General features: G+C 37.5%; 2 protein-coding genes across 3 annotated transcripts in view; one reads left to right on the top strand and one right to left on the bottom strand.

Moving 5' to 3' along the window:
• STARD9 (StAR related lipid transfer domain containing 9) overlaps positions 1-847 on the top strand; it is a 93371-nt gene extending 92524 nt beyond the window's left edge. The window contains exon 33 of the mRNA XM_026703939.2: positions 149-847. Coding sequence (XP_026559724.2) covers positions 149-250 — 102 coding nt within the window. The 3' untranslated portion in view covers positions 251-847. The remainder of the gene's footprint in view (positions 1-148) is intronic.
• A 2317-nt stretch (positions 848-3164) lies between these two features.
• The window catches only part of CDAN1 (codanin 1), a 41563-nt gene continuing 21342 nt past the window's right edge, over positions 3165-23385 (bottom strand). Inside the window, exons 9-28 of one of the 2 annotated variants that reach the window (XR_015741029.1) lie at positions 21282-21371; positions 20383-20458; positions 20042-20250; positions 19270-19381; positions 18239-18382; positions 17196-17362; positions 16553-16634; positions 16312-16401; positions 16070-16124; positions 15105-15238; positions 12359-12462; positions 12024-12173; positions 10981-11044; positions 10189-10267; positions 9349-9506; positions 8724-8809; positions 7468-7531; positions 6642-6844; positions 5441-5548; positions 3165-4042 (exon numbers count right to left, since the gene is read on the bottom strand). Coding sequence is in view for 1 of the 2 variants with exons in the window: in XM_026709490.2 (XP_026565275.1) it covers positions 3917-4042; positions 5441-5548; positions 6642-6844; positions 7468-7531; positions 8724-8831; positions 9349-9506; positions 10189-10267; positions 10981-11044; positions 12024-12173; positions 12359-12462; positions 15105-15238; positions 16070-16124; positions 16312-16401; positions 16553-16634; positions 17196-17362; positions 18239-18382; positions 19270-19381; positions 20042-20250; positions 20383-20458; positions 21282-21371 (2323 nt within the window). In the remaining variant the exon portion in view is untranslated. Of the gene's footprint in view, positions 4043-5440; positions 5549-6641; positions 6845-7467; positions 7532-8723; positions 8832-9348; positions 9507-10188; positions 10268-10980; positions 11045-12023; positions 12174-12358; positions 12463-15104; positions 15239-16069; positions 16125-16311; positions 16402-16552; positions 16635-17195; positions 17363-18238; positions 18383-19269; positions 19382-20041; positions 20251-20382; positions 20459-21281; positions 21372-23385 lie in introns of both variants that reach the window. The other variant, XM_026709490.2, reaches the window with a different exon arrangement.

The following is a 23385-nucleotide window of genomic DNA, read 5'->3' as shown; positions in this document are numbered from 1 at the left end:
CACTCACATAACCAAAGGAGCACTTCAACTCCACCCGTCAGTCTTTTGGCCACCCTGTAAAAAGTAGCACTGTTGTACAGAAGCACTCGGTATTGAATAGCATTGCCAAATATTAGCTAATTTTTTTTCCCCTTTTGAATTCTTGCAGGTTGACCTTGGTGCCCCAGCGATTCCTGCAAGATTTTTGAGCTCTTTTGTAAAGCGGCCACCTTTGGTAATTGCTCAGCTTTCCCATTTTCTCACCACTTAGATGGGCATAATATATAATACATCAACAAACTCTGTTTCAGTAACAAAATGTAAATACCAGAAACGGCAGAATTTGCTTTCTGAAACTGGTGGCAGGAAGAAAGCCTGGCCAGACCACACAGAATAATACATGGTTACTCCATATTGCAAATATTGTTCTCATTCAGAAAAAAAACCATGAATGAGATTTTTGTTTGGTGGTTTAGAGAAAAGGCAACTTTTACAGATACACTGGTCAAGAAGTTTTCCTTGAAATATTGATTTTACATTGAATTTTTTCCTTCACCCAGATGATTATGAGAAAGTCTTCTGGTGCAGTAAAACACAAAAGAACTTTATTTTATTGTAAGGAACATTTCATTTTGGAAGCTAAACTAAGCTACTTTAAAACTCTTTGTAGAGTGCCTGATCAATGAAAAATGCGTAACAACTCCACAGTATTACTGGCTGGAGAAGCAGCACTCTCAAGGGAGTACTAAGTTGTGAAAATGAGAACTGGTTTTTGCTTTCTCTTGGTCAGAAATGCAACTCAGGAAGAGAGACAATGTTCTGCTATAGGATACACTTTTTCGCACTACAGAATCGCTCCACCATAAGACTACACATTGAAAACCAATAAGACAGCAGCATTAACACAACTGCAAGTTTCCTACATACATTCTGAATGCTGGAGAGGAATTCCTATCACAGCATCTCATTCAGCAAATATCCTTGCTACTCTTCTTTTCTTGGAAGAGCAACAGGATCAACGGTAATGAAAATAAGTTCAAAGCAGAGGAAATCCACCATGGTTTTACCCCATGACTTTTATTGGGTTGAAAATCAAATCTCTCAGCCGCAACTGTTTGTTATCAATTTGCATTCCCCATAAGCTGCTTTATAAAATTACATTTTTATACTTACATCCTTCAATGTCTGTTTTTTTAGTAATAAATATAATTGTATAATAAATGTCAAACCACTCACATAATTAGGTTTAAAGTGAACAAGCATAGAATTAACATTCTCATTCCTTACTGTTCCTATAGCAATTAGTGTTTGAAAGTAGGTTTTATTCATGTGAATGTGCACCCTATCTGATTCAGGTTATTTCTAAGAATACAAATCAAGTTATGTAACCTAGAATTGCTGATACCTATTTACCATGTTCTGCCAGTCAGCTTTTAGTATTTAGAAACTTGCTAATCTTGGAGGAAGACAGTGGCACATTTCTTGTCAAGAAAATTGAATGATTATGCCTGCATGTTCCCCAGGAGTCAAACTGAATTGGAGGGTGACTTATTATTCTCCCCTTGAGAGCTGAAGGTTTTACATCCAGTCCTTTACTACAACTGCCCCTAACTTACTTGAGGCATTTTATGAAGTAAAAATTCCTAAATGATATTTGTTCCTTAAAAAAGAACTGAGAGTTTGCGAGAGAAAAGACAAAAAGGCTGTAAAACATGTCACTGTTCTTCAATATTAATTGGCTGGCAATTAAGTTTAGTAATTACGGTAGCATAAAATAGTAAGAAACAACAGATTTTTGGAGGCTGCCCACAGACAACATGGTGTTTTCCATATCTTATTTTTGCTGGACAAGGTAAAGAGAATTCCCCACATATATGTGGAAAGTGCCTTTGAATCTTAAAGGGAACTGCTTGCGTTTGTTTTTTTTTTAAACAACAGGGTGTAAAACTAATGCACTGATATAAATTAGTTGGAGACTGTGGGCAGCATAAATGAAAGTATATTTCAGTGCATACTGACGGCTTTGTTACGTAGACATCAACTTGGCGTGTAGCACAAGCATAAGCGCCAGACGATCCAAATAAAGCACAGACGGTGACTGACAAATGTTGATCGAGGCCAAGCAGCTGATACAACAATAGAAATAATGTGTAGCATCAGAAATACTAGCTTTGTTGTCCTCTGTGTTATTTGAAGTGGGAGTTGGAGATTATCTTCTCTATCAGAAATCACATCATGTAAGATGGGAAGCAGATCTGATTCTAGGATTGCATTCCAAGAATCGCCGGCTGTGTTTTATTTTTTTCTTTACTTTTTGAACCTGGCACCCCTAATAATGAATCAAGCAATTTTAGAAGGCACATCTAAGATGGACTCCTCTCATAACGCGGATGTGCTTGTCAAAGGATGTTTTATTGTACAGAGCGTCAGATATTTATTTTTATAACTGCATACAACTGTTTATTTCTATGTTTACAACTTAAGTTATTTATATATACTTATTTTGAAATTTTATATGCTGAAGCCAATTATGTTTACAGTTATTCAATTAATGTATGCTTTCTAGAAATAATTGTTACATTAAAATATATTTATATAATATTTTTTGCACTTATAACACTATGGTACCTGTGAATGCCTGGGTAGGAAGAATAGTCTTAAAGTGGGGCAAAATCTTTTATTGAATGTGACAAAATATACCACTTTATTGAAACATACCTTCAGCCCATATCTGCTTTTAACCAAGATTGCTATTTTCATATCCTCACAATAAATACTTTATATATATATATATATAGAAAATGGCTAAAAGTGGCATTTTTCCTGTTGAATTCTTTGCCCCCCCCTCCCCCAACAACAAAATAAGTCTTAGTATTTTACAGTGCCGGAGTAAATAACTTAAGATGTTTCTCACCCGTGGCAAGTTGAAGAAGCGTGGACTTCAACTCCCAGAATTCCACAGCCAGCTTCACTGACTTGGAAATTCTGGAAGTTGAAGTTCAGATATCTTCAACTGGCCAAGGTTGAGAAACAATGGCTTAAGCCATGTATTTTCCACAATTTTTTAGAATAGAGCTTGTGAATAGCCCAGCAAAAACTAACTCAGTAGCCATCTCATCTAGAAATTCAGAAAATTTTGGGGATCACTTCTAAGGAAGACATAAAAAGACAATTTGTAGCATGCACCAATTTCACGCATTATCTTTAATAATAAAACAAGCAGGTTTCCAAAAGAAAACTACACTACTATAGTGCAAGAAAAAGAGAAAGGAAGAAATACAATCCATGGGAAAATCAGGCTCCTACCAAAGTAAAGTTATGTCAGTCCTTTTCTCAGCCTTTTCTATTGGCAAGATTGTAGAGCCATCTTCTATATAAATACTTTTAAAAGTAACTATTTCAGTTTATAATTAAATGGTGGCATCATTCAAAACAATACTCCTCATAAAACTATTTTTTTCTCCATTAGAAAATCACAAATACAAAATGTGGCAAGGGCAGGCACCCTTTAAAAAAAATTCCAAGCCAATATTAGTGCTCTGACAGCAATGATTATATTTCCAGACAAAGTTCACTTGAAAAAAATCAAGTATGAGCATCTATTAAATACCCGATTAAATACCAAGCTTACATTTAGTTTTACTTGTCAATGGCTCAATGGGATTCACCGCAAAGAAAGAATCCCCTTCATGTTAGAAACAGTGTGTTTCACCCATCTGTAAAGATTCTGGAACTTGGAAGCCACATATTTCTATACAAAAAAAGTTTTGTTCCTGCAGTTCTAATTAAGGTGCTTGAATGGGCTTTTTCCTTGTCCTTCAGTACGGTGCACTGGAACGACGTCATCTTTGAGGATAAGATTCATACTAACTTTGAGTGCAATTTTGTCAGGGCATTTATAAGCAATCCCAACAATTTTTAAACATGGGTAATTCTGCTAACTTTGGGCTGCAACCGTTTCTCTTGGCTGCGATCCTAAATCACAAGCAAAAGGCTTTGGCTCTGTAGTGTGAGTTTTGGAAATGAATATTCTTAACACAGCTTCTAATTCCTTGGAAAAGTCCTAAAAAGAAAAGAAAAAAACCAGACCTGTTAGCAATATCTGACAGGGATATTTTTTTACTCATTAGTACAAGTGGTTCAACAACAAATATGCCCGTTTTTGCTGTTTTACAATTATTTCTACATTTATGGTCACTAACGACATAAAATAATAGCACAACTGTTAAACTGAAGCTTCCTGAAGATGCCAGCTTTCCTGAAAAACTGGAGAAGGGGCAGAGCTGCTAATAATTCCGAATGTGTTCCATATATTGGAGCAACACAGAAATTAGTTTTATCTAGATCCCACAGCTTTTTAGTCTTCTCTTACTAATCATAATGTTCTGACAAAGTGCATCTTGAGCTATGGCCTAGCAGCCAGGAGAACAGGCTGTCAAAACCAACAGTTTAAACAAATTGGGAAGCAATTTATCTAGATGCTATTATCTACATAGTAGATAATTATCTACATAGTACATCTACATACATTCTAACAAAAGGCTAATTGTCTCCTGAAAGTTGTAGCCGCCACCATTTGAAACTTGGACAAATGTAAAGGGTTGTTCATCATTGAACATATTGTAGCAATCTACTTGGATGTAGCCAAGACTTAGCTATCAGCTGTCAGATCCAGCCAGCTTAGAAATCATTACAATTGATACATTAATTATAACTGTGTAAATGTGCTTCTTGTCATCAGTGACACCTGGGAATTCACCAACAGCTGGAGATCAAGGAACACACCTAGGCTGAAAACAACTTCTTTCAAAAAGAATGCAATTCTATCCAGAATGTCCAATTTCAGAACCTGGTTTCTTACTACCAATTGAAGTGAGCCCAGATAATCAACATTATGCACTTCTGGAGTTTCAGAGCTACCACATTCTTGATCGGAAATATTATAAGTGTGATTCAAACAATCATTTCCTACTACTTCCGGATCAAATTGTTTTTTTATTAGTAGAGTCCCACTAGCATCGTTAAGGCAGGACAGACACATCCCTTCTACAAGGATGCAACACTCAATCCCAGGATCTCAAACTCCAATACCTAGTGAGCCAAAAATGATAAAAATCTTGATAATGTTATTAAATATAGCCTTATTAAACTTTAAAAAAAACTATACTACTTTTCTGTATCACATTGGTCTTAGAAGCATTCCAAATGGGCTGTCATTTTCTCCCTTTTCATTCAAGCTGTCATACCTTTTCCTTCACCATCCTTAGGGAGGGCTGACACTGTGAAAAGGAAGGTAGTATGAACTAAAGCCTATTCAGAAACACTGAGGAAACATTAAACATGAATTTTCAACAGTGTACTTCAGAACATAAATATTTGTGCAGAATACAGAAATATTACAAATATAGGAAAAATGTACCCCAGACCAACATGTTGGGTATTGTTTACAAATTAAACCTACCAAAGGCCACGTCTGCTTCTGGAGGTCATGCAAACCATGCTCTATCTCTGTACTCGTCATCAATCCATGCTCAACGAGGCCATGAAGCATGAATAAAAACAAGCCCCACTGCAATAAAACAAACAAGTATCACAGGCCTTACCCACAATGCTTATCATGCAAACCTAAAGACTGCACGGAATAGTGCTCTGAGACATACAGTTGTTTGCAATGGATTAACAAATTCCTTGGGGGGAAAATGCAACTGGTTCACATTGCTAGCAGGAATGCAAGAGCTACTGCTAAAGAAATCATATGTGCAGAAATTTCATACCGCCTCAAATGCCTTTCTTTTTAGTGATGGCTAATTCATCTACAATAATCCATTACAGAAATCTAGCCTTCAGCTCCTTTTATTATGTGGAAATTAGTGGAAATAACTGGAATATATTGGTTTATTGAAAATCAGTTGGGAAATATTACCTGGAAGTATGTGAGGTAGCAGAGTAACAGAGTAGAATGGTTTAGTTTATAAATGCATCAGAAATTGAGACATTATACATATATCTCAAATTCAGATCTGTTCGCGTTAGTTGGAAGTGACGCTTGAACATCTTTCTTTGTTGCAGGATCCAATCTGAGCCGGTCACTGGGACCAGAGGTTTATTCTTCCAAGCTTTTGGATTCGTGCTAGAGCCCATCCTCAGGGAACTTCTCCCTCTCTAGAATGGACACAGAACGAGTCCAAAAGCTTGAAGAATAAACCTCTGGTCCTGGTGACTGACTCCTGCAACATTATCCTGAGACACAAGTATTTCCCTTCATTAACACCTGGCGTTTCCCTTAAATTCATATTTTGCTTTCTGATATACTTAAGTCTATTCTTAAAAATCTACTATTGGATTTTTAAAATATGTATATTTGCATTTTTAATAACACTTTTTGTAAATAAATTCCATACCAATTCAACAATTCTTTCCTGCGAGGGCATGCATCTATATGCAGCTTTGAAATTTGAAACAGAAAAAAGATGAAAGAAATCGCATTCCTTAGAGTCAAAAGTCTTACTCTGAAATGAAGTTTACCCATTTCTGATCCCAGGAAATAATGAGGTGAATAGTATGAGTGCTTTTTGTTTTATGGCATTGTTTTTTAATCTCATTTGCTCCAAACCGAAAAGTGGAAACAGGGTAAATATCCACTAAGAAAAAAATGACCCCACCTCATGATCTTTGCTGCCTGCAAGGTAGGTGATGTTTTTTTGACTGAACATCAGGTGCAATGGTACAGGTGCCTGAAAATTATCTTTCCAGATAGACAGCAGAGATTTCAGGAGACTGGAGATGAGGTGATATTTCGATTGCTGCTGCTCTGGCATTTTGGGAGACGGAAAGTTCAGCTCCTGAATTGGAACACGATCTGAAACTATAAGCAAGTAAAATGGAAACACTGGCCTTAACTGTGAGGCTCCTTTCCAGTCCTGCTGGTTTAAAGCTACTTTAAAAGGTTTCCAGAAACTCCACAGCAGAACAGGGAGCCTTCTTAGCATTCACATCCAATAAGAACCACTGAACATTCTTTAAACAGGAAAATAGGTGGCACTGGGACTGCGGAGCTGGAATGGCCCAGCTGTCAACTTGCAAAGCATTCCTGACCTGCTGAAAATGATCAGTTTTCTTCTATGTAGAAAAAAGCAGCCCAGATCAGTATGGATGCAAAACAGGCTGTTAGCATCACCAGTTAAAAACAAATTTAATGAAAATAGAACATTTCAGGTGATTTCAAAATCTTTTTTTTTTTGTCATTTTGTTAGGCTAACCCAAAAGGTTTATATTTATTAATATAATTTTGAAACTTGGTAATCCAAGCACTTTGGTTTTATATACTAGTCCATAAATTCTGAAGTCAGGTTCAGTACAATTAATTCAGGTTACATATGGCTCCATATGATTACAGGGTCATACAAAGGGAATTTTATATATGGCTGAAGAATGAATGATTAAGAAAAAAAGGAATACTTATAAAAAGGAAAACGTTAGAATTCTAACCTAGCAGTGATGCCAGCTCAATGGTGCACTTAGCCAGCTGTTGCTCTGATGCTGGACAGATGAACTGAAACACAGAAAAATGAAATATTTCTATTCATGCAATAATTATGTATCTGAATAATCAGGTATTGCAACAATTAATACATGCACAAATATTTAAACTGTGACTGTGCTTTAGAATGCATACAAATTGAGCCTACTTTCAGATAGTTTATTGTCAAATGTTTGCATGTATTTTAGAAAAGAAGCGTACATTTCATAAAAATCTAAAAATTGTTCAGCTGGATCAAACTAAGGATGATCTTATTCCAGCATTTTTTCTCAGGGGTGAGCAGAAACCTGGGAGGTGTTCACAAACAGCAGGCAGATCACAGAATCTTAGTTGAAAGGGATATAGGAGATCATCAAATCCAATCCCCTGCATGTCATAGGGTTCATCATACCATCCCCGATAGATGACTATCCAGCCTGTTTGAAAACCTTCAGTAAAGGGGAAGAAACCACTCCATACAATAACCCATTGATTCATACTGTGAAATGCTTTTCCTAATGTCTAATCTGTATCTACACGCTTGAAGTTTCATCCCACTCATTTTGCTCTTGTCTTCTGGAGCAAGAGAGATTGAGTTTGAACCCTCTTTAGTGTGACAGGCTGAGAGGGGTGTAAGTGTCTTCAAATGTCTCCTGTCATCTTGGTTGGCCTTCTCTGGACTTGCTGCAGTTTATCAATATCTCCCTTATTATATATAGCTTTCTCCTGCTATTGCTCCCCTGAAGCTCACATTAGGAGGGAAGCTAACCCCAAGTAAATACAGGGATTCCACTAACAGTTCTTGATAAACCCAAACTTCCACAAAATTACCTAATTCTCTTTAAAAACCACAAAATTAGTGATGGCACTATATCTTCTAGTAATGATTTGCATAGTTTATTTCCACACCTATATAAATATATATATATACATTTTCTATGAGAGTGGCCCCCAACCCCTTTGGCACCAGGGACCGGTTTTGTGGCACAGAATTTCTCACTGGACCAGGGGTGATGGTGGTGGTTTTGGTTTTACTTCCTCACCTGCCATTCACCTCCAGCTGTGCGGCCTGGTTTCTAACAGGCCATGGGCCACTACTGGTCCGTGGCCCGGTGATTGGGGACCCTGTTCTATGAAATATCCCAACAAGAATTTTTCCTTAGAGAAAAAGATACAAAATCAGAAACAACAATACAACTTAAGCTGAATTAAAAAATGAAGCTACCTTTCTACACTGAAGTGTTTGGCTCACCCTTCCCAACAAGCTTTCCAAGTCAGCAAACTGGACTTCTTCATTTTCTTCTCTTGGGCCTATAGCAATACAGAGCAGATCCTAGAATAACAGAAGCATTTGTGATTCAGGATGCATATAAGTATTCTAGGATCTCAACTTATTGAAAACACGGCTTTTCGCAATGGACAAGAATCACAACTCTCAGCCCATCTTTAGACTACTGCCACCTCCAAACAAACAAATAATGCTACACAATTTCTACCTACAGAAATTCTGGAAGGGTGACCTGTTCTATACAGTATAATAGCAATAGCACTTAGACTTACATACCACTTTATAGTGCTTTTACAGCCCTCTCTAAGCGGTTTACAGAGTCAGCCTATTGTCCCCAACAATCTGGATCCTCATTTTACCAACCTTGGAAGGATGGAAGGCTGAGTCAACCTTGAGCCTGGTGGGATTCAATCTACCAAATTGCAGACAGCTGGCTGTCAGCAGAAGTAGTTTGCAGTACTGTACTCTAACAACTGCGCTACCGAGGCTGTGGTTAGACAATGGACAGTGACCTTACTTTGCACAAATTACTGACAAAGGGCAGAAAATAGCAGAGACAAACCTTCATTTCACTGATTATCTGGGAAGGGAATGCTGTTTGATGGTGGCAGTCTGGAGGGCAGTCCTTCTTTAATATAATTTCATTGGCACTGGACTGAGAAAGCATCTGAACTTTTAGCATGCGACTGAAGGTAGCTTTCACTTCTCTCTTGATCAGGGCTGTAAGAAACAAACAAACAAACAAATAAAAATATAGCTATTCTGTCAACAACCTATCCATTTCTGCATTCAGACTGAATCAATTCTGGAATCTACAGCTTCCTTAATGTTAGTTGAAAAGGAAGAATAACATGGGTATATTTCACAAATTGCTAAAAAAACTCCAACCGGTAAAAGTAAAATTGGTGGCTTTGCCCTCAGAAGAGAATATCTGAAAGTTAAGAAGTTTTACCCTTTATGGGTAAATGTCATGGAAAGGCTGAGCCACAATAATGGATGAACAGTTTGGGGTAGGAGGGTATATGGTGTTTTAATTCCAAACTCTTTATTGATAATAACTAAAGCAGCCTGAACTGGCCTGAGCTCAGTTAATTCCCACAAACAAACAACTAGGAACAAGAAGGAACTTGCTGTATTTTTATTCTTAAAATAAAAGTGGTAACAAGAGACAAGGTTCTACTAGATCCATCCACTTTATAGGCAGGCAATCAAGCTATTCCTATTTTGTCAAGTTTTTAATTATTTTTACATGGAAATAATGTGACACAGACATTCTTTCATAAATAAAAGTGCACCATGTGACAGCAAGAGTTTAAATGTCTCAGTCCATGCTAGATAATCACATTAGCCTTGATTACTAGGGATTCACACTAAATAGAAGTCAAAGTGAAAAAGTGAATACCTGCAATATTTGTAGAAAGCCAACTGCAGGCCTTCTCGATAGCCAGTCCCACTGCAATATTTGCTGCACAGTTCAAAACCTTGGGCATGAGAAGAACAATGACATATTGTTACTTCTAGAGGCCTCCTGAAAATTCCCACTTGTGTGATGGAAGGGGACAGAGCAATTCAATGAAACAGTACAAGCTACTACAAACAGATTAAACCAAAAGAAAAACTGAACCAGACAAAAAAATTGAAAAACTGATTTCAGCTTCTCACTCTCTAACTAGCAAAGATGGTAACTGGCTATGGGTGCCTATGCCAATCTGAAGGACCCAAAAGGCTTCCCTCGGTCTTCCGGCTCTTGGCATACTTGTGTGGAAACAAGTACCATCAGTGCAGATGATAAATGAGGGCTTGTTTTGGCTTCTTCAACTGTTGTTAAAAATGTGTTCCATAGAAATTGGCCTTTTGAATTATGACAACCAAACCATTTAATTTTCTACCTACAAAAATACAGGAAAATAGGGAATGATACATCTGCCTTATCACAACTGATTGAAGAGTACTGTGATTTTAAAAACTTTGTATTTTATTTGCCCAATGGTTTTAACCAAAGGATCCAAATTCATTATTCTGTGCAGCTAATATGTAATTTAAATGTATTAAGCACTCCAGGGATTTTAATTTGTCTTCAAACTTCAGCTACATGATCTAAAGTGATCTAGGCAACAATAAAAATGCAACTGTGGAGCATTTTAATAGTTAAAAAAAAAAAGAAAAAAACCCTGAACGTGTCCAAAATACTTACAGCTGCAGAGGTCTCTTCTGGCAGCAGGATTTTCACAGCCTCAGGGGCCTTCTTCCTACAAAATCTAGAAATATATATATGTAGAAATGTCTTAATAAACAGTTACCTAGGTATGTTAACTTTTCAAGAGTAAAGAGCTGCACGTTGAACAATATGCTGAACTTTCAACATCAAAAAAAAAGGACAAACAGGGATAAAAAGCATCATTTTAATTCTGCAAAATCAGAGCTAAAATCAGAATTAAGTAATGTTAAAATTAGGATTTCATAAAACATTCAAAGATGTAATTCATAACTGTAGGTCAGCACAAGCGAAGTACCATTCCTTGAAGCACTAAAGCAGCAACATATTTTGGAAAACCTATAAAGAAGCTATGAAAGCTGTTTCCAGCTATCTATTGTGTGTACCCGAACAACTCCTTTGCTTAGCTAGAGGTTCCGGATCGCTGTCTTTTGAAGCAATTGCATGAATCTTCAAACTGAAACAACTCTTTGAATGCTTCAAGGATGATTCCTTTTGCTGGGGTCATAAAATTAAGCAAAGTACCTATTTTGATGTACCTCTATATAGCCCTAATGAGAAATAATGCTTCAAAGGGCAATGTTGAAAACAATCCTTGGACCAAAAGTCAGCAGCAGCAGCACTGCTGCTGACTGAGGTTTACCTCTGTAACTGAGATACAGATTGCAATGGATGCAACTGAGCATCAAGAACCCACAGGTCACCCACTCCTTTTATAGTGACACCATACAAAAAAAATAATGAGCATAAATAAATATGCACAGTACAATGGAGACAGATCTGTCTACCTAAATGAATTTTGCAAAGCACATTTTATTTGCAAATAAATGTCATAATAGCAACTCCTGCCATAGGGCAAATGATAAGGAATTTTAATTACTGATGCTGTTAAATTCTCTGATCTATATTCAGAAACATCAAATTGTTTCATACTGCTGAAAAAAGCTCCTTAAAACATTCTACATTTTAAAGGATAAATAGACATCAAAAACAATTTGTTATCTAATAATGTGCCTCCTTACTCTTTGCCTTGGATAAGAGCTTGTGCTCCTTCTTGATACAATTGTGAACATACTGCATCCAATAATTTGTCGTGATTGCCATCTTCTGCCTTCATAGCATCCTGCAAAATGACTTCAGCTCTTTTCACCAGCTCTGCTACCAGGGTTGCCCTACAAGAATCAAGGTTTGAAACATGAAGGAGTGGAAAGAAACAGCCATTTATTTCTCAAGGTAGTTCACAAAAGTACTAAATAAAAAAAAACGAAAGCTTCTCAGAAATAATCAGAAGCAATAAAAAAAAAAACAGATTAAGATGTCTGGAATTTCTAATTAAAAAAAAAAATCCTGTTCTTACTTGATGTGCTTGACACAGTTTGATCCAATTCTTTCTGCCACAAATTCTACCGTTCTCCGTAGAGATGGGGACTGATTGTGAAAGAAGGCTTGTTGCAGATCTGCCTATTAAAAGAAAAGCAAGAATCCTCGAGAAATTAGAATACCCCAACCTACCTATTCTCCGAAGAGAAATACTCTTGCTTGTTCCTTTTTTAATCTTAATATTCTCTCTCTCTCTTTTTTAAAGAGGAATGAAAGAATGACAAACAAAAAGAAAATATCACTGCCCTCTCTGCAAAAGAGCCAAGACATAATTTTTCAAGACTATAATTTTTCCTACTGGCACGACCACATTCAAATGCTCTTCACTTGATTGCTTATATCTTCTCTTCTTTATGTCAACTAGAATTAACTACCTTTTTTATTTAAAAAAACCAGTCCATTGAAATAAATCTGCGTAGAGTCATAATGCAACTATAGGAAATAAATTCACGATACACTACTATATCGAGAAACCTCAAGCTTTCTTCATAGGATGAAAAGAAAGAGCTGACCAATTGCTACAGAGGACCGGAAAAAAACCCCATAAAGGTATAGCATCCATTATATTTGAAGCTGTAGATTGAATTCATTGAATGAAAAAAACGGAGGTGCTGTTTGCATGTTAGAATGTCTTTACAAATATTCTTAAGCAATGTCTACATTCTTCCATTAATGCAGAGATGAGAATGCAACACTATGAATAAATTATGCCCTTAAATACCCATAATAAAGGCCAGAGTTGAATGGGGGAAAGGATGGTGATATTAGGGAGAGTGAATCTTGGAAAATGCACACATGTAGAGGTAGTCCTTGACTTATGACCACAATTGAGCCCAAAATTTCTGTTCCTAAGCAAAACAATTGCTAAGTGAGTTTTTTCCCCATTTTATGACTTTTCTTGCCACAGTTGTTAAGTGAATTAATATGGTTGTTGACTGAATCTTGCTTCATTAACGCTGCTTGTCAGGTCACAAAAGATGATCATGTGACCCCAGGACACTGCAACCGTCACAAATATGAGCCAATTGCCAAGCATCAGAATTTTGATCACATGACCATGGGGATGTTGCAATGGTCATAAGTGTAAAAACTGGTCATGTCACATTCTTCAGTACTGCTGAGCAATCATTAAATGAACTGTTGTAAGTCGAGGACTACCTGTATACATGTTCCTACATACCAAGGAATCACATTATGACTCATCTCTGCAGACAACTCGTGTTGATGCCCATGGCCTGAAAAATTTGGAAACTCTCATGACAGGAATGGTTTCAGCCAGCCATGGATTACAGAAAGAAATTGGTTAATGTCTTGTTCAGAAAGCAGCATATTTAAAACACACATATGAAGGCTTTCAAAAATTCAAACGATAACATTGACAATTTTATCCTGGAAAGAATGTGGGATAAAGAAAAATCAGTCACTACCCAAGCTTCCCAGAGGATCCACCCCACAGGAGGATTCATCAGAGGATCCACCCCAAAGGAGGGGAGTGCATTTAAGGGGGTGAATCCTCCTTCGGGGTGGATCCTCTGGGAGAATCTTCTGGGAAGCTTGGTGCTAAGGGTCTGTAGGATGATTCCCTTTCTCTTCTGTTTGGATTGGAAGGTTTGCCTCTGCTCAAAGGGCAAAGTGGATAGATGGTTCCCTTTTTAAAACTACCGGGAGGGGTGGGGAGGAAGCTGCCCGGCCAGTCTGTATTCTTAGGGAACTGACGGAGGGAATGAGAGTAAAGAAAACTTAAATGGGGGGGGAAAGGTACACAGGGGGGTTTCAGGCGGCTGGAGCAAGAGGAGAGCACCCGACCGTACAAGGGATGAGACCATGACTCGAAGCTCTGGGGCGGGAAGCAAAGAGAGGCGTGGGGGGAGGAAGAGAAATTATCGCATCACCCTCCCGCCGCTGCTTCCATCCACCCAACTCTGAAAGACTCACTAACTTGCAGGAACTTGTTGACACAGCTGTCGTCAATCAAAGCAATGCCCCTGCAGGAGGGCAGGCGATTCTTGTCGGCAGCGGGGTCTGTCTCACCGTTGCTGCTGTTGTTGGCTACGGCTTCCCCGCCCAAGAAGCGGCTGAAACGCTGCCGGTGGAGGAATGCACAGCACTCCATACGCGGCAGCGCACGGGCAGAAGGGAAAGCAACAGCGGCGGAGGAAGCAACAGTGGTGGGCGCGCTGCAAAGTGCCCCACCACCACCGAGGCCGACATCCACACCGATGCCCGGCCGCTGACCTGGCCTGTACCCAGCACCATACCCGAGTCTGCAGCAAAGGAGCTTGGCGGGGGTAGGGAGCTCTCCAAGCTCCGCCATGATCAGCTGTTAGGAACAGCTGGTGGTGAGGCATGGCTGCCCGCGGGGCGCTCTAGCCAAGGGTGCGTGGGGGGAGAGAAATTAAGTCACCCCCGAAAAGACGGCCTAGCCATTTTTTCGGGGGTCAAAAGAAAACAAGGCCGGGCCTTATTTTCTGAGAAACACGGTATAATACAGCTTAGAATTTCTGTGGCACATCAATAAGGCTGGGAAAGCAAAGTATGGCTTCTGGAATTTTATTCCAATCTCTTAAAGACAGCTCTGCTCAGGGTCACATGACCGGAAAGGAACATGGCAGACTCCTGATCGCTGCATTAAAGTATCCTCTGTCAAATGCATAGTGATTTTGCTGCAATCCTTATTATTGCTATAAAGGTGGATTGTGCAACTTGCATAGGATATCCCTTACCTGAAGTTTTTGCTGAGCGAGGGAAGGCTTTGGAGCTAAGGCCTCTGTAGCAGTTGGGGTTATTTTTCTTATATAGCCACCATTTTTTCCTCCACTTCCCAACACAAAAGAAGACAGTAATTTCCTCAATTCCCCTATGGCAAAGGAATACTACGTGTTATACTTGAAGCATAAAATGAACGGTGGTGGTATAAAACATAACCTCAGGGTAACATCACATAGATTTTTCATCTGGAGAAAGAGGTAGTCACAAAAATCCCACAGGACAATTCTAAAGGAAGGTCAATGCTGCTCAACATTACGTTTTTGGATTTATCATCTAAGAAGTAGCATTATTACTTGGTTCTGAATGCAATTAGATGAAAGTTCACTATTTGCATATCCAACTTTATGCATAATATAAATATGCATAATATAAATAATATAAAATACATAATATAATATAAAATACATAATATAAAATATGAAAAATACTGCCCAGGGTTACTCTGTGGTAAGATGGGTGGCCAATAAATTTTATAAATAAATACAATACACATAAATAACTAACTTCAACTACTTGCTTCAAAACAGTTCTTTAAGAGTTTCCAAGTCAGAAAGTATTTAAAGTACACAAACATGATGTAATATACATAAACACAGTTATTCATTCTTACCCTTCAAAGTATTTAAAATGTAATCAGTCACAAGTTAAGGTTAGAATAGTAATTACATTCAATCTTATAGCACAGTGTGAATATTAAGCAAGAATGTACTATAATATAATCTAATAATACAATATATTATAGTACAATATAATGAAATGTAACGTAACATAACATAATATTCCGTATAGCTTCAGAAAGTAATAATTTCTAGTCAGGCAATTAAACCTTCTCCATTAGGATTATTTGCAATCCCCAAAAGAGAAAAATTTCTCAAATCTTGTTTTTCCCACCGAAGATAATCTGAAATAAAAGACTCACCAAGGTGAGGACAACAGGTATAAAGCAACTGTTGATCAACCAAAGGCACAGAATCCTAAGAAATAGAAAAAAAAGAAATAATAGATTAACTTTCCAATGATATATAAAAACCCATAGAATATATTTAATCTGCAGATCGCTGCTATGTGATAAATGATGCAAACAGATGCATTAGCCAATTAGCCAGTGTTTATTTGCTGGACATATACACGTTGCCCAGGTGGTTACATACACAAACTTACCAGAGCCTGAGATGTGGTTACAGATTCCAAAGACAATTCGTCCAATCTCACTTCACCAGCAAAGAACAAGTTTTCTGGGACAGTCGGCACCTGGAAGGCAAATCCTGAACAGTTAATTTTCCATGGAGGAAAGGTGCATAGACTCATACTAGTATTTCTATTTTATGTTTTAAAAATACATGGAAATGCTAGAAAAGGCCTCTCATTTCTAAAAAATTCTAAAAAAAACCCAGTAGCATACTTGAAAAAGCCATCCTAAAACTGCAAGGATCAGTAGCTTATTCAGGAAGCACATTTTTTTATCTTCAGAAAGTAGCAGATACCTATAAAAGAATGAGAAGGGAGAAAAAACCTCAATTGTATTAAATTGACCTCTTTCTCCTCTGCCTTTATTCTTTAAATAAATACATTTTTCTTATATCTTACAACATTAGGGCATAAAATCATCAGCATTAAATAACAACTAGATTTTAAAAGTTATCTATCTGGAGATTGTACATTATGGAAGAGTTCTATACATTCACAAAAGGACTAACATTTCTGGTTGGAGAAATGATTACAAATGGAAGATATTATGCTACACTGACTATTGCAAATTATTTTAGTGCTGCAAAGCTTGCAGAGTATAATAGCATCCCCAATTCTTTCTTCTACCATATTTTACTACACTAACCATAAATTTCAGTCAGTACTACTGACTGAGCCTGGTCTGAAAGATACCAAACTGAGAAAACTGTTGTTAATTAAAGCTTTAAGCTACTTAGTGAATAAAGTTGCCGTTTTGTCAGTCATAACGAAAGTTTTACCAGGACACCACCAATTGTGTTTCAAAAATTTATTTCCTTGCAGCAAATCTCATCAGTGTTGTTTTATAATGCTTTTACCTGTACAGTTGCAAGAGCAGAGCAAATGTTTTTTCATAGTAATTAAGAAATGGAGCAATGTAATCCATGAGAGAAAGAAATTCAACCACCCATGGAACAGTCAGGACCATACATTGTTTCTGAATGGACTGTCTCAACAACTTGAAAATATCCAGCACAGGATGGCCCTAGAAAGAGAAAAAAATACCCTATTGGGAAAATATTATCCATAAACCAGAAGCCAACTATTCCAGTTTAGTTTTATTATACCACAAAGTATCAACAAGTGATGAGATTTTGATTTTTGGGGGGATGGAGTGCTACCCAATCCTTTTAAATAGGCAATTTACCATATTAAAGAACTACCAAAATTTTCAAAATAATTTGAAGAAGTCCTAAACATTTGAAGGGCATCAGGTGACCTAATTATGCTATAGGATATAATTGTCATTGTGTTTGTATTAATTCTTGGTTTGCTGCTTGAAGGTATCTCCAGATCTAGGTTAACTTATTAAATAAAAGCTATTTTGAAGACATGCTCGTTTTTGACATGGTGTATTTACTAATAAATACATACTTTTCATTTTCCACTCTGCCAAACTAATACATCTATGTTACGTGACAATACTGTCAGGCACAAATAATCAGGAACAGAAGTTGAGTTCAAAGCTCTAAAAAGTTTATTATATGCTACTTATACACAAGAATCTGACATACTAATTAATGGTCAAACCAAATTGGCGCTAGATATGGGTCAATAGAATTCACCATGGGCAGGACCTGTGTCTCTTGTGGGAGCGTAGCGACTCTAAACTGATGATGCATTTGAGTCTCCCCTTAGGAACAACCTGTTCATCTCCTATACTATCAGAGTTCATAGATTCTGGCCTTAATCTATAGTAACAAACCAAAGTGTATTAATATCATAAAAGGCTAGTTAACTGAGTTATCTGGAAACAATCCAATTATGTATATCAATTGGCTAGCAGGTAGGAGAACTGGGGAAAAAAAATCTCCCTGTCTTATAATGTGCTTCCTGTACATAGATACAGATGATGGCCTACGTGATTCCTTAATGCGATTGCTGACTCCAAGAGATCTCCAGTCGCTGGTTCTGATGTGCGATACGGCAGAAAGACAAGGAATCCCACAAATTTAGCCAGGAGTCGAAGGCTCATAAGAACGCTGGCAAAATGCTTCTTTTCATCCTGAAATGAAAAACTAATGAAACTTCTTACAATTGTCATCCAGCAGAGGATAGTAACTTAACACCAAAAATGCCACAGTTATTTTAAGGGTTCCACACAACATATCTTCTGCTTGGAGATGGGGAATTGAGACAGAGAGAATGTGGCCTGGTTAAGGCTGACCTAATAAAATTTCAAAAGCAAGATTCAAATAAGGGTCTTTCTCATGTAACAGCTCTGCCACAACACTATAACTGAATATGTGATGCAACAACTGAAAATGATTTTTTGTTACTATATAAGTCAAAGCAAGTATGTGACATCTAATTATTTCAGTTTTAAAAATCTATTGGATTCAGATGATCGTTCTTTGCACTCATTGTCAGAGGCTTTCAAGAAAACAAGGCAGTTGCAGTCTTCTTGAAGAAAACCAACTGTTACCTTGGGGAAAAAAACCCTTCTTTTCTGTCTTCTACCTATTAGAAGCAGTGATGACATCAAATCAAATCTGACAATATAACATTATTTTTTTCATGAATAAATACTACTAGTGGGAATGGGAAAAAAAGCAATACCCAAAAGGAAGCAGGTATGTTTTGGGAATTTGTAAAACTCTCCCTTTACAACAGAAATATGTACAGCTTATGTCTATTGAATTAAAGCCTACATTTGGCTTTCCTTTTCCACTCAAAGAAATCCACTTGCATTTGCAAAGAAAAGGGCTAAATATCATAGTCTATTTCTATTAAAACAAGGCATTCTGAGGCATCCCAGTGATCCTTATACTCATTATTCTATTTATTTTAACAAGAATGGCAGGCACTCTATTCAAACAGCCAAACAATGAACTGACTCAACAAAGGTATTTGTTGAGAATAGAATGGTTATTACATAGTGATGAGATCTACCTGTTCGCTCGTGGCTTCTCCATCACTGGGTTCATGTTCCACCAAGGCAAAGCTGTCCAGCTCAAGTATTTGCAGGCACAAACTGTCTACCAGGTGTTGATTAAATCGGTAGCTTTCAAAAAACAAATCAAAATGGGAATGAGATTTGAATGTATGCATATAGAGGTAGTCCTTGACTTACGACCAAAATTGAGCCCAGAATTTATGTTGCTAAGTGAGATATTTGTTAAGTGAATTTTGCCTCATTTCACGACTTTTCTTGCCATATTTGTTAAGTGAATCACTGTAATTGTTAAATTAGTAACATGGTTGTTAAGTGAATTTGGCTTGCTTGTCAAAAGGTGATTGTATGACCTGGGACACTGCAATCATCAGAAATATAAACCAGCTGTTAGGTATCCGAATATAAATCAGGTGATCATGGGGATGATGTAACAGTCACAAGTGTGAAAAATGGTCATAAGTCACTTTTTTTCAGTGCCGTTGTAACTTTGAACGATTTTAAACAACTTATAAGGCTGCTTTTCTCACTTCTGCAACTCTGGGCATCTGACAATAAGTTTAAAAAAATGGTGCCAGCCCAGAGTATTTTTTTATACTTAACAAAAATCAGTGGTTAAGAAACGGGAACATCAGAACAGTTTATGCACGAATTTCCTTTAGAGATTCCTCCAAGGCACTGTGTGTTGCACACTTAAGAAACTTGTCAGAACCAAATGCAAAACTATTAAATGCCTTTACGCAGCTTAAGCGAGTGGCAAAAACAGCTCACCTCCCTGCACTGAGGATGAAGTCCCTGAAAAACTCTTGGCATCCTGGGAAAGAAGGAGGAGGACAGGGTCCTCTGATGCTCTGAGGAACAAGAAATCTCTCTTGAAGCCTCTTCAGTCGGTTCAGATTATCTGGACCTAACATGTTGAGGACATCCTGGTCTGGAGTATCTCCCCAACTTGTGCCTCCACCAACTGATCCTTTACACATCTTTGAAACAGAAGAACAATATTTTGCTCAGAGAGTACTAAGGACCCCACAAGTTTAGTTGTCATAAATTATCTTGCTATTACAAAACAAAACATCTTTATTTATTTTTTAAAAATGCAACCACAAACCTACCTGAAGAAGCTGTTTCTGAAAGAGCCGGGCAAAGTGAATATAATTACAAGCTGCTGAAAGATGTGCCATCATAACTCTACAGAACAAGAAACAAGTGACTGCTATTATAATTGAATCAGGAGTTACTATTTTAGAATTCCTACAGGTACTAAGAAAATAACACATCTTTAAATAACTTGAGTAATTTGAAAGTATGAAACACCGGTTCCGGATCCCCCTACCTCCCCAATCTACCCTATCCTGGAACCTCATTTGGTGGCCTTACATCAGTCACTCTTTCTCAGTGCATGACAGTTATTTTTTGAAAACTGAAGCACTGCAATGTACTTTTGGGGGGGAGGAGAGGGACTTGATAAGCCTGCTACAACTTTTCCAAATGTATTTTCATATTTACACTCTATCCAAAGTAACAAAAAGAGAAAGAGCCATTTTTTTTTTTGTATTAACCATGACTGAATTATAGTAGTGTCCATGTGCCAGTACAATCCCTTTTAATTAGGGAGTATTTACTATATTGTTTTTGAAATAGATTCCTGCTATTGGTTCTCTTTGGGTTCCAGGATTTCTTTGGAGGCATTTTTTAAATCTCTCCTTTAACAAATTATTAATACATGACTACATTTCATTTGTTGTCATTATCAAAAATATGGGTAATTCTTTGTTTCTTACAAGTTCTGATGTTACAATTTCAAACCATATAAATTTGTTACATACCTAGGGATTTCTTGCAAATCTTGGTATTGAGATATTATTAGATCAGATATTCTCCAGTGCTTTCCAAAATAATCACTAGTTATCATCTACTGGGCTACAAAGAGGTACAAGGACTCTTTTCTAATTATCTTTGTCACTATTTTTGTAAATTACCCTGATTCAATTGTTGCATTAAAAGCTCTTACCTGATCCTATCTCCTAGACATTTCTCAAAATCCCAACCTGTTTTTTCAAAGTTATCTTCCCATTCACGCAGCAATTCATAAAAAATATCTCTATTGAACAAGGTAGACATATTAGTGTTAATATCTGAAAATACAATTATAATTTGTTATATTATTCTATCTACATATCAGCTCTATAGTTATAATACAATTTCACCAAATCTTACAATAATATTTCTGTTACAAAATTTAAATAAATTAAATAGGCATTCTACAAGGATCTCCATAAAGTTAAACAATCTAACAAATGTTTTATGGCACAATGCTATGTACCATTGTGCATATACTTCTTCAGAAATAAATATCACTGATTTCACGTATAAAAATAATGATAACTCTTGAAGGCATCAGATTTTTAATGCAAAATTGTTAAACTAAAATAACAAAATTAGCACACCAATAATACAATACAAATATGAGATTGTGGCATAGACAAATTGAATAATAAGTAAATAAATAATGCAGGATTGTGGTAATATATCCATCATATTCTGCAAGTTCTTGTACAGCTTTGTAAGATCTGGGGGTATCACAAACGCTCCTCATGAGGGCAGTAGTGTCTTTATGATGAGAGTTTGATCCTGTTATGGTCTGCTAAGCTCAGAGACCAGGAATCTGCGTGGGAGTTCACAGTACCTATCCGAGCCATTCCCATGAGACCTTTGGTGCCCTGCTTTCTCACGGGAACTTTATCACCTTCGCTGAGGCCTAGCTAGATAATGTTGCTGAGCTAATGTTGAAGTCATTGTTTTGATTTTGTATTTGCATTTTCTTAATAAATACTGCTACCCGAGGGCTCTCGAGGCTGGCAGTTGCTCAGACGTCTTCCTGCGTCTCCCATCATTTTTCAATTGCCAGTCCACCACAAGTGGTGACCCCGGACGTGATAGTTTGGAAGGCTATACGTTTTGGCGTGATAGCTTGAAAGCTATACGTTTCCCGCATCCTATACTCATCGTCGCGGACGTCGACTGGGCCCTCATCTTCTTCGCTGGACGGAGACAGATTCTTTTCGTGAGTATGGGGGAGGTCTCTCGAAAGCTCAGACAAAGCACCTTAGGGAAATGAGAGAGATCGCTGGGAATAGTTTTAAGTTTGGAGTTCATAGTAGAGGACATGAAGTAGGAAAGAAAGAAATTGAGGACTTATTACAGTATGTTTGGAAACATATTCCGTGTTATCCAGAGGGAGGTAGTATTAAAGTAGAGCGCTGGAGAAAGATAGGGAATTTTTGCACGAGGAGCCTCGTGCCCCTTCTTCAATTTTGTTAACCTGGAGGGTGGTTATGGATGCATTAGCTACGCATGAACAACCGCTCCTAGCACCCCCGAAGAAGGTTTGCCGCCTTACAATGCGTGTACGTATATTGCCACCGACAGCACCTCCAGATAAATCCAGAGGGCTGTCAGGCACTGAAAATACTTTGTCAGAAGAGAAGAGTTTGCCTTTAAGAGTTCAAGTAGATGCAGTTACTGCAGCTATTCAAGAAGCAACAAATAGAGGGAATTATCAGGAGATGATTTGGTAGATTTTGGAGTGGAGATTCAACTTAATCCAGTAGAAATTGGTGTGGATGTTGCTTTAAATCCGCAGAGAGTGTGGAAGCCTCTGCCTCTTAAGATTTTAAAGGAAGTTAAGCAAGCAGCAAAAGAGTATGGTATTAGATCGCCATACACTCAGGCATTGTTAGAAGCAGTTGGCTATGGAAATAAAATGATTCCGGCTGACTGGAGATCTCTATTTAATATGATTTTAACTCCAGCTCAATATTTGGTGTTAGATCAGAAATGGAGACAGCTGGCAGTTCAAAGGGGAACAGCAAATGTTACTCCAGATCAGCTTTATGGATCTGGTAATTTTACAACAGTGGAATTACAGCGAGATGGAATGCCTGAGGAGGGGTTCATTCTTCTCCCACAGTTAATTTTTCAAGCCGTACGGACTCTCCCTGACGGCGAAGGTGGTGAGAAGACCTTTACTAACATCAAACAAGGAAACAATGAACCCTATGAAAATTTCATTAGCAGATTGAAAGTGGCTATTGAAAGGCAAATTGACAATCAAT

Source organism: Pseudonaja textilis, chromosome 1 (assembly GCF_049901715.1).
Source record: "Pseudonaja textilis isolate UNSWEBS1 chromosome 1, rPseTex1.2, whole genome shotgun sequence".
Taxonomy (NCBI): Eukaryota; Metazoa; Chordata; class Lepidosauria; order Squamata; family Elapidae; genus Pseudonaja; species Pseudonaja textilis.
This window is presented reverse-complemented; position numbering and strand designations above follow the sequence as displayed.